The sequence below is a fragment of the Pteronotus mesoamericanus genome, unplaced genomic scaffold (genome assembly GCF_021234165.1).
Source record: "Pteronotus mesoamericanus isolate MK-2021 breed Mesoamerican mustached bat unplaced genomic scaffold, CSHL_Meso_final scaffold_54, whole genome shotgun sequence".
NCBI lineage: Eukaryota > Metazoa > Chordata > Mammalia > Chiroptera > Mormoopidae > Pteronotus > Pteronotus mesoamericanus.
The window spans coordinates 77,040,261-77,059,018 of NW_026555321.1; the positions used below are offsets into that span (position 1 = coordinate 77,040,261).

General features: G+C 34.1%; 1 protein-coding gene and 1 non-coding gene across 2 annotated transcripts in view; one reads left to right on the top strand and one right to left on the bottom strand.

The window, feature by feature from the left end:
* The window catches only part of PXDNL (peroxidasin like), a 354,687-nt gene that overhangs the window by 14,793 nt on the left and 321,136 nt on the right, over positions 1-18,758 (bottom strand). The window contains 7 exon segments of the mRNA XM_054595292.1: positions 161-273; positions 10,593-10,621; positions 10,623-10,681; positions 10,683-10,757; positions 12,964-13,073; positions 16,327-16,453; positions 16,455-16,519. Of these exon segments, the coding sequence (XP_054451267.1) occupies positions 161-273; positions 10,593-10,621; positions 10,623-10,681; positions 10,683-10,757; positions 12,964-13,073; positions 16,327-16,453; positions 16,455-16,519 (578 nt within the window).
* LOC129061114 (small nucleolar RNA SNORA8) lies at positions 7,455-7,587 on the top strand. The gene has a single exon (XR_008528082.1). It is a non-coding gene; the product is annotated as a small nucleolar RNA SNORA8 (small nucleolar RNA).

The window sequence follows — 18,758 nt, forward strand, 5'->3', positions numbered from 1 at the left end:
AGAGAAGCAGGAAATAAACCCATTTCAGTGTAAAAAGTGTTACTTGCTAGCAAAAATCTCAGCAGCAATAAATCAAAATGACAATCATTACCTCTGTTTCAGTGGGTCAATACATCTGTCAGTGTTTTTAATATTACTGTACTTTTAGTTGATATCTTACCTTATTCCAAGTAATTATGGGCTATAGTTCTCCTTGAGCATGACATGAAATGTTTATATTCTTTCCAACCTCTGTGCTTGTAACCTGAGGTAGTTGAATAAACACTGAGAGGGCTGTGGAAACAAAATAAAATAATGTCATGTCAATATCATTTTTGTCAATATATGCCAGCCAAGCCAATCTATATAAATCTGGATACCATCTTGGTTAGGCACACTACTTTTTAAAGAGTCAATTACTTGGACATCTGAGAAAATAATAAACATCAAACTCAATGTAGTAGTAATTGGTGTACAGGTGAGAGCAGAAAAAGAAAGGAAGATGAATAAGCACAGTCTTTTACCATATTTATAATATTTATTTCTTCATTTGAGTTGTGGTTCCAAGAATTTTCATTATTCTTTCTCAGTATCTTTTCATAAGTCTGAAATAAAAATATATGGTAAAAACAAAAATACAATGCTGGCTAAAAAGAGTTCATCTTAATTTATTTTCTTAAAAAATACAAACTATATGACTCATCTAATATGAAATAAATAATTGGAATAGCCCAATAATTATTAAGGAAATTAAATTCATAACTGGTTTAACTCCCAAAAATAAATCTCCAAGAAAAAATTTAAAATATTAGTGAAGAAATTAACACCAATTCTATACAATTTTATCTAAAAAATAAAAGAGCATGTTTCCTAACTCTTTTGAGGAGGATTACCCTAACATCAAAGTCAGATAAAGAGGGTCATAAAAGGAAAACTACAGACCAGTACCTCTCATAAAGATAGACACAAAAAATCATTAACAAAGTATTGGCAAATGAAATTCATCAACATAAAAAGGTTTATAATTCCATGACCACGTAGAGTTTATATATGTAAGAGTGGTTCAATATTTGAAAATCAGTTAATGAAATCTACCATACTAATATCTAAAGAAGAAAAGTCACCTGATAATATCTATTAATGGGGAAGTTGTTTCAGTAAACTCAACACGCATTTATAATTAAATAAAAACTCTCAGAAAAAAATAGAAATAGAAGGCAATTTACATATTTTCAAATATACATAGAAAAAATACATACAGCTTTCTACTTAATGGTGAAAGAGTAAATGCTTTTTCTCTCAGACAGTAAACAAGGTAAGAATGTCTGTGCTTACCACTCTTATTCAACATATTGTTGGAATTTCTATCCAGTGTAATGTGGTAGGAAAGGGCATAGAAGGTATAATAGTTGGGGGGGAAAAAAAACTCCATATTTGAAGATTATATTATTTTCTATGTAGAAAATTCTAAAAAAAAAATCTGCCAAAATACTTCAAAGTGAGCTCAGCAGGACTGTACCAGATAAATATTTTAAAAATTGAATTTGTATATTTAAGCAATGAACATATGGACACAGAAATTTAAAAAACAATTTACAATTGTTCAAAAACATTAAAATATTTAGGTATAATTTAACAAAATATATATAGCACTTGTGTACTGAAATCTACAAAATGCTGATATGAGAAATCAAATAAAAGAAAAAAAATTAACAGATTGAAAATCTCATGATAGCAAAGATGACATTTCTTCACAAATTTGATATTTATATCACAATTCCAGCAAGATTTATTCTTAAGGGATATAGATAAGATTATTCTAAAGTTGATATGGAAATGCAAAGGAACTGAAATAGCTAAACAATTTTGACAAAGACAAATAAAGTGAGAGGAGTCAACCTACAAAAGACCAAATACATAGCTGCAACAATAAAGACTGTGTATTATTGACAAATGGTTGTCACAAACACGTATGTAAATAGAACAGAGTAAACAACTCAGTAGTAGAACCACAGAAATATGCCCAACTGATTTTGACAAAGATGCAAAACAACTATATGGAGACCTTTTAAACATACGGTGCTGGAGCAATTGGGTAATAGCAATAGACAAACAAACAAACAAACAAAAAATGACTTTCAACCTAAGTCTCAACCCTTATACAAAAATTAGCTAAAAAAAAAAACTACAAACTTAAACATAAAATGTAAAACTATGAAACTTTTAGAAAAAAATAGGAGATAATCTTCGGAAGCTAGGGCCAGGTAAAGTCTTCTTAGATTTTGTATCAAAAGCTCAATCCATTAAAGAAAAAAATGATGAACTGGACTTCATCAAAAACAACAACTATTGTGTTGTGAAAGACCATATTCAGAAGATGAAAATACAAGTTACAGACTAAGAGAAATAGTTGTAAACTACTTACACAACAAAGGCTTACTGATTCTTCTGATTCAACCAAGTGATCTTTAACATGTCAATACACAAAATCTAGATGAATATTCAGACAATTATGCTGAATGAAAAAAGTAACCCCAAAAGTTAAATACTATATAAATCTATTTATATAACATTCTTGAAGTGACAAAGTTATAGAAACAGAGAACAAATTAATAGTTACCAAGGTTTTAGTGAGTGGTGAATCTGGAGGTGGGGAGAATAGGAGGAACTCAAGCATGGCTTTAAGAAGAGCAACATGATGGTCCCTGTAGTAATGAAAATTTTCTTGATCTTTACATTTACTGGTTGTGATATTGTCCTATAATTTTGAAAGATGTTACCACTGGGGAAAATTAGATAAATGGTACATTAGGTTTCTCAGTGTTTCTACCAACCAAATGTGAATCAACAATTACCTCAAAATAAAAAGTTTTGTTAAAATAAGTCAACTATGTGAACATGCAAGGGAATCATAGACACAAAACCCAGGTTAGTGACAAGTTTGGTAGAAAAGAAGAGGAATGAACAGTCTTTAAACATATTTGTAATGTTTATTCCTTTATTTGAGTAGTAGGTATAAGTGCTTTCATCATGTCTTTCCTAATATCTTTTTTGCATGACTGAAATAAAAATATATGCTAACATCAATAATTTATTACTAAGTTAAAGAAATTATATTCTTAAATTGAGGATTTTGTGTTATTAAAATATCTATGTGCCAAGTTAAATAAGACTTTGGATTTCCTGAAACCATAGTTTATGATTCCTGACAATCATAGTGGGCATCTCATGAAGAGCAGTGACTCTATTAGGAAATTATTCTTCCGATTTAACCAAGTGATTTTTAACATCTAACATTTCACATCATGACCTTGATTACCTGATTTCCTGTACCTCCAACCACTTTCTCCTCTTGTCACAACAGCTACTCATTAGCATAGGTTATGCCATTAATTATAATTTATTAGAAATGTTTCATACCACACTTTAAAGCTAAACCTCTCTCTACTGTTTTCTCATCTTTTCATTTTGACTTCAAGTACACTCCCAGGAGCACTGCTCTTCTTCCCTATTGATCAAATCCCTTCTCGTTTCCCTTTTTGGCCAAGATCCCAAGTTTCGTTACCTCTACCACTTTTCTTCCAAATTCTCAACTTCTTTACACCATTGTCCTTCTGTTCAACATACCTGCACTCTTTTATTCTCACCTTTCCCTCCAAAATATCTGAAGTGGTCATGTCTTGGTTTCTTGGGGACAAATTGCCCTTGTCACTTCAGATCCCATTTAGTAACAACAGAAAAGAAAAAAACAAAAAACTCTGAGCACTTACCACTCTGTTCAAGTCACCTAATTCATCTCTCATCACAAAACTCTTCCACAAAATTACCCACCTTCTACTCTACAGAGAAAAGATACATATTATAAATTCCTGAAGTTTCTATCATAGAGGTATCTCTCTGTACACCCATTCCTTGCTCCCCTCTTCTCCTCATGTAAACTAAAGAAATACCGCTTCTCTTTTTTTAAAGGCAAATTGCTTCATTGTATTTGCAAATCCCATTCAAACATGTCACCTGAGAGACATTGAACCATTCATTATTTTCTCTGTCATCTTTCTGACTTCTTTCCTTTAGAAAAGCAGGCTCTTCACTATATTCTTACATGTATCTGACCCATCTTCACTGCCACATTTTTAGTGCTTCCCTTCATGAAAAAAAAAAAACAAACAAAACTTGAATAACAGTAGTCACTGCCCATCATACCCTATGTCCTTCATTCCTTAACAAAATTTTAGTTACTAATCAGAAGGTAAAATTTGAAGTTAAGAAAGATGAATAAATTCTAGAGATCTGCTGTACAATATTGTACCTACAGTCAAAAATAATGTACTGTTAGATTTACTTTTAAGTAACTTATACTTTCCTGCTATTTTAAGAAGTATCATTTCAAAAATAAATTTGAGTATTCTGCTGATGGAATGCAGAAAAGAAGATAATTTTTTATTTGTTGATGTCATATTCAATGATCTTGTTAAACTCATAATTTCTGATAATTATTTGTAGATGATTTTGGATTATGTGTGAGGAAAATCTTATATAAATAATATAATTGTACATATTTCATCTAAACTCTTAACTTTTTTTCTATTTCTGTCCTTTTTGTACCAGCTAGGACCTTCTATTATAGCATTGAATAAATACAATCTTCTTTCTAATTTCAAAAAGAACATTTCTAACATTTTACCTTGAAAATATTATTTCCTGTACTTTTTTCTATACCAAAAACTATTTTTATAGAAAGATTTTAGTGGTTTATTTTCATATTGTTAAGATCTTTAGATCTTTTCTTTTAAAAAAAAATTTATCCTCACTGAAGGACATTTTTTGTCATTGCTTTTAGAGAGAGTATGGGAGAGAGAGAAACATCAGGTGAGAGATAAGCATCAATTGGTTGCCTCCTGTATGCGCCCAGAGATTGGCTCTGGATCAGGAATCGTACACATCTGAATCCAGAGTTACACATGCCCGTGCCACACTGGGGATCAAACCACAATCTAGGTGTGTGCCCTGACTAGTAATTGAACCTGCAGCCTTTTGGCTATGGGACAACGCTCCAAACAACTGAGTCACATCAGCCAGGACAAGATCTTTTCTCAATAATGCAGAGATGATAAATTAAATCAAATATTTTTATTGCATCTATTAAAATCATGATTTTTCCTCCAGTAATCTCAATGTCTATGGTTAGAGTTGGACAGTATTTTGTAGAAGTTATCCTTAACATCTTTCTTATAATGTCTTTTATTAGTTAAAGTTAGAAAAAAATTCCTTCTATATTCTGGAAGAATCATATCAGAGTGAATTGGTTTTGGGGGGTGGGTTACAAATAAAATATTTAATCTCAAACTACTCTAAATTTTAATACAATTCATTTTCAATGTCTTTTTTTAAGTAAGTTTTATTTATTATGCTATTACAGTTGTCCCATTATTTTCTCCCCTTTATCCCTCTCTGCCCTGCACCCTTCCTCTCTCCAGCAATACCCACCACCTTAGTTTATGTCCTTGGGTTGTACATATAAGTTCTTTGGATTCTCCATTTCCTCTACTACTCTTAATCTCCCTCTGTCTATTTTATACCTATCAATTATGCTTCTTATTCCCTGTACCTCCCCAACTCCACTGATAACCCTCCATGTGATCTCCATCTCTATGATTATCTATGATTCTGTTCTTGTTCCAGTACTTTGCTTAGTTTCTTTTTGTTTTTGTTTTATAGGTTCAATTTTTGGCAGTTGTGAGTTTGTTGTCATTTTACTGTTCATAGTCTTTTATTTTCTTTTTCTTAGATAAGTCCCCTTAACATTTCATATACTAAGGGTTTGGTGATGATGGATTCCTTTAACTTGACCTTACCTGGGAAGCACTTTATCTGCCCTTCCATTCTAAATGATAGTTTTGCTGGATAGAGTAATCTTGGATGTAGGTCCTTGCCTTTCATGACTTTGAACATTTCTTTCCAGTCCCTTCTTGCCTGTAAGGTTTCTCTGGAGAAATCAGCTGATAGTCTTATGGGAACTCCTTTGTAAGTAACTCTCTGCTTTTTTTCTTCCTGCTTTTAAGATTCTCTCCTTATCTTTAATCTTGGGTAATGTAATTATGATGTGTCCTGGTGTTTTCCTCCTTGGGTCCAACTTGGTTGGGACTCTGTGAACTTCCTGGACTTGCATGTCTATTTCCTTCATGAGATTGGAGAAGTTTTCCTTTATTATTTGTTCAAATAAGTTTTCAGTTTCTTTCTCTTCCTTTTATCCTTCTGGCACACACAGGATAAGATTATCCTCTGGATAATCATATTATTTGTATATTGGGGCATTTAAAGTTGTCCCAGAGGTTCCTAAGCCTCTCATTTTTTTTGAATTCTTGTTTCTTCATTCTATTCTAATTGGATGTTTATTTCTTCCTTTTATTCCATATTGTTGATTTGAGTCCTGGTTTCCTTCCCTTCATTGTTGGTTCCCTATGCATTTAGCTTTACTTCGCTTTGCATAGACTTAAGTTCTTTATTTTGTGACCATTCTCAATCATTTCTGTGGGCATCCTGATTACCAGTGTTTTGAACTCAGCATCTGATAGGTTAGCCATCTCCTCATCACTTCTTTTTTTGGAGTTTTGCTCTGTTCTTTCATTTGGGCCATATTTCTTTGTCTCAGAGCTCCTGTTTCATTGTAAGGGGCAAAGTCTTAAGTATTCATAAGGGTGCAGCAACTCACTTCACTGCGTTGTGGCGATATATGTGGGGAGGGGTCAGAGAGAGAATAATGCCACTTGCTTGGCTCTTGTCTGCTTTCAGTTGCTTCTCTCACTTCCCACAAGATGACTGTGCAATTTCCTGTGCTGATTCCTGGGCGGGTGAGCTTGTGTACATTCTAGAAGCTCATGGGTCTCTCCTACAAACTCTCCTGTGGAACTGGGAGTTTCTCCCACTGCCAAGCTCCACAGATTTTTACAACTAGAGGTTTTAAGGCTTTAGTTTCCTGCACTGGAACCTTGGCTTTTGCAGTTTGTCTCACTACCCAGTTGTTCCTTCCAGTTTATCCACACACAAATGTGGGACCACCCGGTCAGCCAGCCACAGCCTCACCCACCCAGGTCGACCAGCCACTGCCTTGTCACACATCCTCACCACCAGCTTCCCATCTCTGCCCCTCCTACCAGTTTGGATGAATGTTTCTTCTTTAAGTCCTTGGTTGTTGGACTTCCATACAGTTCAATTTTCTGGAAATTCTGGCTGTTTTTTGTTTTTACATTTATTGCTATCACTCCTTTAGTTGTACAAGGAAGTGAAGTGTATCTACCTACACTTCCATATTTTTTCAACCACTTTAATGATCTAGGGGAAAAGTTAACCATTAAAATAAATGACTTAAAAACACTTATAAATGAGGCATATGTCATTTTGTCTTGGTTTCCAAAATGGCTTGACACAACACTCTTCATTCAACCCTGTATTTACATAAAATTTTGACATTTTCTTGCACTCCATGGTACCTGCATCCAGCAGTTGATTCCTGCTGGGTGTTCAAAGGATAGTGTAATAAATTCAGTGTCTGGTATCATTGGTTTTCTTGGCTTTGTGCATGTTAAACCTGGTGTTTTTGAAACAGCATAAAATTTTTGACATTTTGTTCACAATGAATTTTTTGTGTTCATTTTTAATTGTTAAAATATTGCTTTAATATCACTCATTTTGATGACCAAGCTATATGGTGTGTCCCCCAAATTTTGGCCCCAGGAGAGTGACTCCCTAGCCTCGTATTAGCTTGCAAGAACCTTGGCAGTGTCTGGGGACATCTGTGGTTGTCATGACTAGGGGGTGATCCTGATATGGACTATGTGGGGATAAAGGGTGCTGTTCAATATCTCATGGTGCTCAAGACACCCCCTCCACCTCACACAGAGAAATACTGGGCCCCAATGTAAGAAGTGCTGAAGGGGAGGCCGTACCATAAAAAGTCTTTTAAAAGTTCCTTATATGGCATCTTCCAGTTCAATTTCTATTTTTTTTCTTTTTTGGAGATGGGCAAGAAAGGGCGTTTACTTGGGACTAAGCTAGCCAGCTGGGAAAAGGGAGTTTATTTCAAAGGAAGGTCCAGCAAAGGGGACAGAAGTGGGCAGCCCCATCTTTCCTTTCTGGGGTCATGCCCACCCTCTCAGTCAGGCCACTGTGTTGGCACACAGCCTCTGGACCAGCTGTTAGGAGCACAGTCCCAGGAGCCCAGCTTGGGCCAGTTTCCCGGAGAAGCAAATGAGGAGAAAGTGGGACCACATATGGTATATATTTGACAGTGGATCTCAATGTTAAAATCATGTGACCCAATACCACACATTCAACAGGATGATTGCTATGAAAAACAAAACAAAACCCCAAAAACCAGTGCTGGCAAGGATGTGGAGAAATCGGAACCCTTATGCAATGGTGCCCTGTTGGTGGGAAGATGAAATGGTGCAGAATGGGGCAGCCACTGCGGAAAACAGGAAAGAGATTCCTCAAACAACTAAACATAGAATCACTGTCTGACTCAGCAATTTCATTTCTGGAATTCCATTTCTGAATATACAAAAAAAACCCCTGAAAGCAGGATGGTGTAAGGGAGCCGTAGTGCTGGGGACCCCTGACACAAGACGGGGGTGGTTAATACTTTTTCCTTCAAACATGTTCACATGGCTTCACTGATTAACATGTTTGGCTCTGTAATTATATTTCTTCAATAAGAAATGAAGGGAATGCCCTGGGCTGTGTGGCTCAGTTGGTGGAGCATCACCCAGCAACCAAAGGTCATCAGTTCGTCTCCTGGTCAGTGCACATGTTTAGGCTGTGGATTCTATCCTCAGTCAGAGTGCATGCAAGTAAAGAGTCAATGTCTCTCTTTCTCTCTCTCTTCCCCTCCCTCAATGAATTGATTTTTATCTTAGAATATTTACAGAATTTGTCTGCAAATTAACTACTAATTTTTTTACTCCTTTCTTATGTTTTATTTAAATAATTATTTATTGGTTTTGTGATACCCATTTTTTTATCTAATTTAAAATTTATAACTACAGTTTTATTTTTTGCTAATTACTCTTGATATTCCTGCATTTATTGTTTTAAAAACCTGAGATTAACAGATTAACCAACTCCTCAACTCAGGTATGTAAGAATTTCTACCACTTTCAATAAACATTTCCCAACTGATATTCTACTGTTAGGTAATATTTAATTAAGTAATTTTTATTCAATGTCAAATCTAAACATTAGTATTTAATACAGAATATATTTTAATATCACATATATATTCACCAGTTTTTTTAAATTCTACTTTGCATCTTTTTTTTAAACCTGTCATTCTTTGAAGACCTTTTCCTTTTTTAAGAAGTATATAACCTTTAGAAATTTCCTGAAAGCAGTATTTCACAAGCACTCTCAGCTTACCTGAAAAAGTCTTTATTTAGTTCTTGTCCTTGAAAATTTTATGATTATATAATACTAGATTTGCAGCTATATTTTTTAAAACATTTTGGGGCCTGATTCCAACATCTTGTGATTTAAGCATTCATCAATAGATGAATGGGTAAAGAAGTTGTGATATATATACAATGCATTACTATTCAGCCATTCAAAAAAAAAGAAAACCCTACCATTTGCAATAATATAGATAAAACTTGAAGACATTATGCTAAGTAAAATAACTCATACAAAGAAAGACAAATACCATATGATCTCACTTATGTATGTAACCTTTTAAAAAGCCAACACATTTCTGAAAAGGGGATCAGATTTGTGGTTACCAGAAGCAGGGCTGGGGAGGAGAATTGGAAGTAGATGGTCAAGGGTTAAAAATTTCCAGATAAATAAATACTGGGAATGTTAGGTAGGGCAAGAGTTTCAAGGTCTGGGCAGTTCTTTCTAAACACTATTCTTGCTAAATGCTAAAATGCAGCACAACATTTTTTAGATGCAGCTGCAGCCAAATGAGCTTGTAGCCAACTGCAAAGTAGAAATACAAATAGAGGAACTATGAAGCTGAATCTATGCAGTACAGTCTTTCCAGTGTCTTCAGTATGATCTATCCTAATTATAATAGTAAAATTCCCGACCAGAGGAAGAAATCTCTGCTATTCTCTGAACATGTGACATATGTAATGGCATCTACTGTTAATGTGCAAACTCTGAAGTTACACTTAATTACATAACCATATAAGAAATGGCTAAGCCTCCCTACAGGAGACAGAGCTTTGGACATTAATCCATCTCCTTGCAAGAAAATAAAACTACCTAGTGACAACCACATATCATTCATTCTTGACTAGACCCCTCAGGCAGTATGCACCCTGAGACACTGGTTGTGATGCACATAGCGATGATTATAGTTAGCACTGATGTAATATATGGAGGAAAGTTGTAAAGAGAGTAGATCCTAAAACTTCTTATCACAAGGAGAATTTTTTGTTTGTTTCTTTTTATTGTATCTATGTGAGATAATGGATGTTAACTAAACCTATTTTGGTAATCATTTTAGAATATATGTAAATATTTATATGTTAATGTATTTCAATTTACTTCTCAGTAAAATTGAAAACAAAAGAGGCATTCCCTTCAGGATATGTAAACACAATCACGACATGATATACCTTTGTGTTTTACAGTCAGCTGGACACTTCTTTTTAACTTGCAAAGGGCTGACTACTTGACATTCATATTAGCCTTGATCATAATGTGCTTGCTGCATGGTCCGTTCTCAAAGTGCCAGAGGAGAGAACTGTATGCTGACCATCCTGAAGGAGCCGCCCTCCTGAAAAGGGGAAAAGAAAGTACTTTGTATTGCATTTACATAGCTCAAAGAGCTGAAAGCTCTACTTACAATACATAGTTGGCCTGGGTAAAAGTTGGAATCTGCCTTTTGGGAATTCCTTGGTATCATGGAACAGGGTGATGACCCAACCCTACTATTGTATCAAGAAAATATGGCAGGACTCTGGATTGGCCCCCAAAAGAACAGCTCAGCAATCTAAGGAATTCCCGCAACTTCCTAGTTGCCCCTTCAGTTTTACTTATCACAGTTACAGTGCAAATTTCAAAACTAATCTGATCACATCATCATTCTTGCTTTTAGTGGTTCCCATAACTATTAGAATAAAAGCGAAAACTCTTGACAGGGCTGGAGAGGCATTGCACAAGCTTGCCCATACCTCCTTTTGCAGTTTTATCTCCTTACCCCTTACTTAATATAGTATAAAAGGGACAAAGGAGATAAACTTTTGGCTAGGAAGGAAACTTTTTTTTTATATTTCTTTAGATTATCCACAAAATGATTACTAAATACAGTATTCACCTTCATAATATTTGCTTATTACATGTATACAATATTTGAAATATAAAAACATTGAATTATAACATTTAAAATGCTGAGGTAGTATATCAAGAATGGTGATTTTTGTGGTACCCACGCTGGTAATTCTAACAGCCATGCCCCAGGCCATAATTATACAATTTACCTTGGAGCTTACACTGACCTTCCTAACAAGTAAATGTGTTGTCATTAACAACTATTTCAGTGAATATTTGTCTTATGAAATGTCTAATTCATGTATAAAAGGAAAAAATGATAGCTAAACTTTGTTGGATTTGTACACAGATATGCCAGTTACTGTTCTAAATGTTTAAAACTATAAATAATTGAAATTATTTATAATTTCACATCCACCATAAATCCACAGCTACCATATTTGTAGGAGATATAATTACTCCCAGCATTCATAGGAGATATAATTACTCCCAGCATTCAGATGAAGAGCCTCTGTTAAATAGCAGTTAACTCACTTGCCCAAGGTCATACTACTAGTAAATAAAGTGTAGATGTGAATGTCAGCTTTCTGGCTCCAACATCCATCTCCTATCCACTCTAATTAAGACTAGAGCAAGAACTTTAGTCAAAAGAAATTCCCAAATATTGATATATTTATAATTTAATCTTTGGGGAAGTTGGGAATTCCCAGCCCAGAGAAATCATAGACAAGATCTTATCTCACAGGATGTCTACTTTGTTCTGTAATGTCCCAAGTGTCCCCTAGAAGTAACAGACCCCATCTGTGGGAAAGGCAGCCCCTGCCTCCCAGGCCCCACACTCTACCAATGACAATAGCTCTCTTTTATCCATTTTGTATGTTAGAGCTTCACATATTATTTCATTTTATTTACAATTTCACTTTAGACTGTACAAAAATTCTGCTACTTAAAAAAAAAAACCTTTAAAACTGCTGAACATTCCAATAATTTTGTTTTATAAATTAGGAAACTGAGTCTCAGGAAGAAAGATCTAAAGAAGGCCACATATTCAAATGCTGAAACTTAAAACTTAACAGAAATTCTAATGGCACATTTACATGAAAAATTACTTCTATTGAGCCTTAGCTGGTGTAACTCAGTTGGGTAGAGTGTTGTCTCATAAACCAAAAGACCATGGGTTTGATTACTGGTCAGGACATATGCTTAGATGCAGGTTTGATGCCTGGTTGAGGCACATACAAGAGGCAACCAACTGATGTTTCTCTCTCACATGTATGTTTCTCTCCTTTTCTCTCTCTCTTACTTTCTCTCTAAAATCATAAGCATGCCCTCAGGTGAGGATAAAAAAAAAAGTTACTTTCATTGAGCCCTGGCCAGGTGGCTCAGTTGGTTCGAGCATTGTCCTCTGCACCAAAAAGGTTTCGGGTTCAAGCCTCGATCAGGGCACATAACTACTTAAGTTGTGGGTTTGATCCCCAGGTCCATCCGGAAGACAACTGATTGATGTTTCTCTTTCTTTTTCTATCTCTCTCCCTTCCTTTCTCTCTGAAATCAGTAAAAGTATCCTCAGGTAAGGATTGAAAAAAATAACTTTCATTGTGATATATTCATATCCATGATATACCTATGATAATTAGTTTAAACTCTTTGTATATTCTTGTAAAAATAAGATATATGTTTCTTGAAAAAATCACTTGTAAATACAGTAATATCTGCTTTTCTCCAGGCAATTGCTGGAGGTATGTGTCCTTCAGTTTCACAAAGAAATTCTACAGCATGTCCTTCTAGCACCACCTGATCCTTGCAGTTTATTATAAATTGTGAAGAAGCAAAAGGGAATGAAAATTACACCAGAATTGAAAATTATTTTATAAAATTTTAATAGCAAAAATATGTTTAAATAGGTTGTATAATTATAATTTGTTTCCAATTATTTTTAAGAAGGAGGATATTAAGAGTGTGAAGGTACTCGCATATGTTTATGTTTAACTGCGAAGAAACAAGAAATATACAAATCTGGTTTGCAAAACAAAAAAGCAGTAGACAATAAAAGGTTGTTTCTAAATCTTATGGGATCTATTGCATATGATTAAATACTCATAGTTGTTATTTATTAGCAATAAGAGATATTTTAAAAAGTCATATTTTATTAACAAAATAATTTTCTCTAAACTTTCACATACAGAATAAAATTTTAAACGTTTCTCTAGAAATTTCAGAAAGAAACAATATGAATGTTTCTTCCTCGCATGAAATGACACCTTTGAAATTTAAGTAAAAAAAAAGCCACATTTAAGTCAAAATCCTAAAATTTCCAAACATTCAGATCTTCTACAGTTGACTTGGCTTTATAATGAATACACAGTTATGGAATCTATTAATTATTATTTTATTAATATGAAAAATAAATCAATGTGACCATTTAAAAAAGGTGGGATTATCTCCAGTAATACCTAAGTGGTAACATACTCAAAACAATTTTCTGAGGTGATCTGACAAATTACTTCTCTTTGTTATTAGGTCTCTGCAAAATTCCTACTACTTCTTGATCCCACCCACCATCTGGAAATACAAGAAACATGATAAAATAAATAATATTTGGAAAAGTATATTTGTTTCAAGTTTTGTATTGAGTGCCACTAATAAAGACTTCTAAAATTCTTCAGTTCTAAGTAAGGTGCTAGGCTAAATAACTATGATAGAAAATACATTACAAGATCACCTAAATTCATGAAAGCACTCAGGAATGCCTTCAAGGTATTTGTAATAGAGTCCTATAGGAAACTTGACTTGGAAAACGACTTACCACCCTAGGCTATATGTTCCACAAATGAAGAAATTCGGGCTGGGGAAGGCTAAACTGCATTACTCTCCGTCAGAGCTAATAAGTGGCAGAGGCAGTATGAACATTCAGGTCACTCAACTCCAGCCTGATTTTCTTTTCAGAACATGGCACTAATTCTTACAATTACTGAGAATTTCCTGAAATAAACAAAATATTTATATATTAAAAAATGGGTTCATGACACAGTAGAAGGGCTATACAAAGAAAGTAGGTAGCAGTGAAGAGAAATCATTTAGTCAAGACACCAGTCTTGGGAAATTTGATTTCGACTATTTAATAAAACTAGTACTCATAATTAAGCAAGTCTGGATGAAAAGCATTAATTTATTTAATGTGTTCTCATAATTTTTTAATTCTTCAAGAGTCCACATTCTACCAAAAATATAAAAAAACCTAAGTAAATGACTGTTTTACATTCATTTCTAACACTAAAATGACTGACTTGCTAGGTAAATGGGGAAATTGGACCCAAAGGTGAGAAAATCCAAAATCCAGAATGTCACAAAGGCAGGTAGTGGAGGCTGGAGAAACTAGGCCTGAATGATGCTGCATTCCTGGGTCTTCCAGTTACAGTGGTGGCCGTCAGGGTTGCATGTCCAATACTAAAACAGCATGTGCTCAGATCAAGCATTTGGCCATTTTATTAAAACTTATCCTCATAGTTGACTTTATAAAAGTCATGACCATAATGCCTCATACAATAAAAGCATTTTTATTTACATTGTTGATGTCTACATCAACAGGCCTTTTCATCTAAGTGCCCCTTGCTGTGATGCACACCTTTCATTGAAGATTGTTTTTTTTTTCCTTTATTTATCATTTGAGCCAGGCTAGGGAAGGAAATTATCTGTAGGTAATTGTGAGCTTGGCCAAAATGGATAATAAAACAACGAAAAAGAATTAAAGGAATATTCATTAAAACAAAAAGGGTAAATCTTAAATTTATTTACTCTATGCACATTCAAATAAAATAAGCCTCTTTTATGGATGTATTGATTAATGAACCATATCAAGACCAATTAAAAATCTTGACACACAGATCTACACGTAACACAAGTACAGTTGCAAGGAACAAAAGATTAGAAGATTGTGATTGCAGTGCAAACTGATAGAAATCATTAGAGTATTGTAGTATGATAAATGAATAGGATCATAAATGATATTAGAGTTTAGTTAAACATCAACTGGTACAGATGAAGACATAGAACAAATAGAAACTAAATGCAAGAAGCTGAAAAACAAAAGACTAGCATGATACTAAATTGTTACATAAAGACTATTAGAGGACAAATGTTTCATTAGGTGTTATGCTTCAAAAAAAAACACATCGAATATAAAATAATACAAGCAAAACAAAAACCAAATACTATTCTTTTGAAAGTGTTTTTTTAATCCCAAACCATTAAAAATCTAAAAATAATGGTCATGTCTTTCACACATAATGTCCCCCAGAAACTACCAAAGACTTTAAGAAAAATATGTCATTTCTATACCTTCTTTTGAAAGCATAGAAAATGTTTTTCATGGTATTAACATTTCTAGGGAAATTTTTTTTCCTCAGATACACCAATAGAGACAATAAATTAATAATCTGTTGCAATTTAGGGAGATGATGTTAAACAAGTCAAATCATAAAACATTCCCTGAATGGGGGGAGGTAGGATGAATGAAGGACTGTGACTTTTGGGGAGTCAAGGCCACTGCTTGCAGCCTCCAGCACTTACTGCCCTAAAGTTGTCCCAGCTCTAGCATCAGACTATGCTGGTCAGTTTCATATTTTTCGGGTGTTTTTTCTGTGTTTATCAGGGTCTGATTTTTTTTTTGACAGGTAAGATCTTGTGTAAATATCGTAAGTAGAATAGTAAAGTTTTTTAAACTAAATAATAATGTCTATGACTCCAGGAAACTCTTAAAATGAATAATTGTCAATCACCATACTCTTTGTCAGCTGATGACAAACTCTCTTGAATAGAACTTTTGTTATCACTCCAACAACACATGTTCTGCAGTTTATTAAACCTCAAAGTTCATAAGAAGTGTCGAGTGCATGTAAGCTTACACACATACAAACAGACACACGCACTTATATCCACCTACATAACAGCCATAACAGAAACAGAGGGGCCGCCCTGGGTTAAAACAAAAAAAAATAATAATAATAGCAGAAAAATACAAGTTCTTTAAAACATAATTGCATGCACATGCATATAAATTATTTATTGTGTTCAGAATACTTTTATCGCTGATTTTGTTACACAGTCCAGGGGTACACTGTTGCACAGTGCCTAGTTTACCCAAAGCCTCTCCACTGCCCCAAGTCCAAGTAACATGGGTGTATAGGCGGCTGGTGGCCATACATTTTTAAAGTTGTGCTGGTGCGAATTAAACCCTCTGTGTCCTGGGGCTAGATTATAAAACTAGGCTTGGCTAAGGGAAAGAGGAGGGGAAAAAACACAGCAGTTAAGTACCAGAAGCAATTAAAAAGGTTTGTTAATTCTATCTTGTGGTTTTAAGATTATTGCCATTTTTGAAATGTCTTTATACTAAAAAGTTATATACATACATTTAGTTCTCAAATAATTAAATCCAAAATGAATTAAATCTGGATTGGATATAAATACATAGTTTAAAAAAAAACCTGCTCATCTGGATACCATGATGTAGCATAAACACTGCTAATATCTACCTATTTTTTATTCCATGGGGAAAATGCTCAAATATTTCCATTGAAAAATATTCCCTTTCAGAATCTCTTGCAGTTGAAGGCATCCACATGAAAACAGATCTGCTATGAGATGTAGGCACATGTCACTGTGAAGAGTTTATTTCCCAAATAAAAGAGCAAAGAGTAACTGTTTGCTGCCTGGAATTCAGACGTGAGTTTGGGCAACAGGAACCACCTTGTGACTAAGCAGTGATATCTAACAGTTATGAGAAGAAAAAAGAGGCCTATATGCAAAGGATTGAACAGAAAGAAAGATATCATTGGAGCAATGTGTTAATGAAGCAGCTCTGTACAGACTGCTTTTGAGCTGTACCGTCCTTGTGATATAGGAACCAACCGCATAAGCATACTCTATGTGTTTAAGCTGTGTCAGTCAAATGTTCAGTTACTTTCAGCCAAACATGCTACAAACTAATTCATAAGTTGTCTTCATAAATACAAAATTTAGACTTTCATATAGGGCATTCCACTTCTATTGATTTAAAAGGGTTTGATCTTTTCTGAGAATCAAGCAGAAATTAAAGACTCATTAAGATGTTTAAAATGCCTAATTATTCTGTCTTAAGTTTTGGGAGCTTTTCAATTGCTAAGATAAACACACCTTGAAAAGCAGAGATAAACTGATTTAAACTAATTCAACAATCAATATTTAATCCAGTTTTATCAATATTGAATATCTTAAATATATTAGTAAAATGTTAGATATTAGAAAGATATAAAGATGTGTATGACACATTGCTTTTTTGTGTATTAATGCATTAAAATAGAGGAGAAAAGGCATACTCTGTAAAACTACAAGATACCTTGGAAATCATTATATTAGAGTTTGCTGTTAAGTACTATGGACAAAATGTACCAGCAGAAGGGAAGGAATAGTATAGGGAAAGGTATTATAATAATTGAAGGAAGATTGAGGTAAGAAAGGTTTTTGAGGTGAGTCAGTGGCAATGGAAATGGAAGGGAAGATAATAGAACACATCTGGGAACTAAATTTTTAGAGACTATGAGGAAGAGGTAGCCATAGAGGCTGAACCCGAAGACTTTGGAAGATATTATTAGTATCAAAGAGATGACAAACACTAGATGAAGCACTAGCAAATATGTTTTAGGAAAGTAAAAATCTTACCGGTAAAAATGAGTGGAGGCTGAGACCCATCACTCCTCAGGGGAGACGTCTGCCCCTGAGATACCACTTCAGATTCTGAACTGACACCCACGGGTATAAAATCAGCCCATTTTGTGTCTCTGCCCCTCCTACTAGTCTTGACATAAAATATTCTTTATATCCTTTATAAGACTTCTGTTCAGCTAGTCTTTAGGTGGTTATCCGGGTTGATTGTTCTATAATTTAGTTGCAATTTGCATGTGGTCATGGGAGGAGGTGAGTGTAGAATCCACATACTCTGCCATTTTGACTGTAACCTAAAAACTATTGTTTTAAAATTTCATTACAGTACATAAATGATAAACAAATTACATTTAAGAAACATAAGCATGTGCTGAAAATTTTTTTACAAAATTCCTTTTTGAGCCATGGTTTGTTTTACCCTTTAAAATATTTAATAATCATGTATGGGGAGGTACCTAGTTGTTTATGAGTGTACTTAGTACTAATGAATGTATTAGTCATAAAAAAAGGAAATCTGTCCCCCCATCATTCATCACTCAATAAACATTCATTAACTACTTACTATATGTCATCCACCAACACCACCATTCAGGAGGAAGACGTCTGTTAGGAGAGTATCATTTCTCTCCTTTTAATTTGTTTTACACATTCGCTGGGTTTCATATCAATATTTGCCTACTAATTTTAAAATGTGCTAATATTGAAAAATAATACCTAAGTTAATTTTCTTATGTAAAAACTATAATATGTTAAAGAAATGGAGAAACTATAATCTTTATTCAACAATTTTTGTCATAAAATATAAAGAAGCA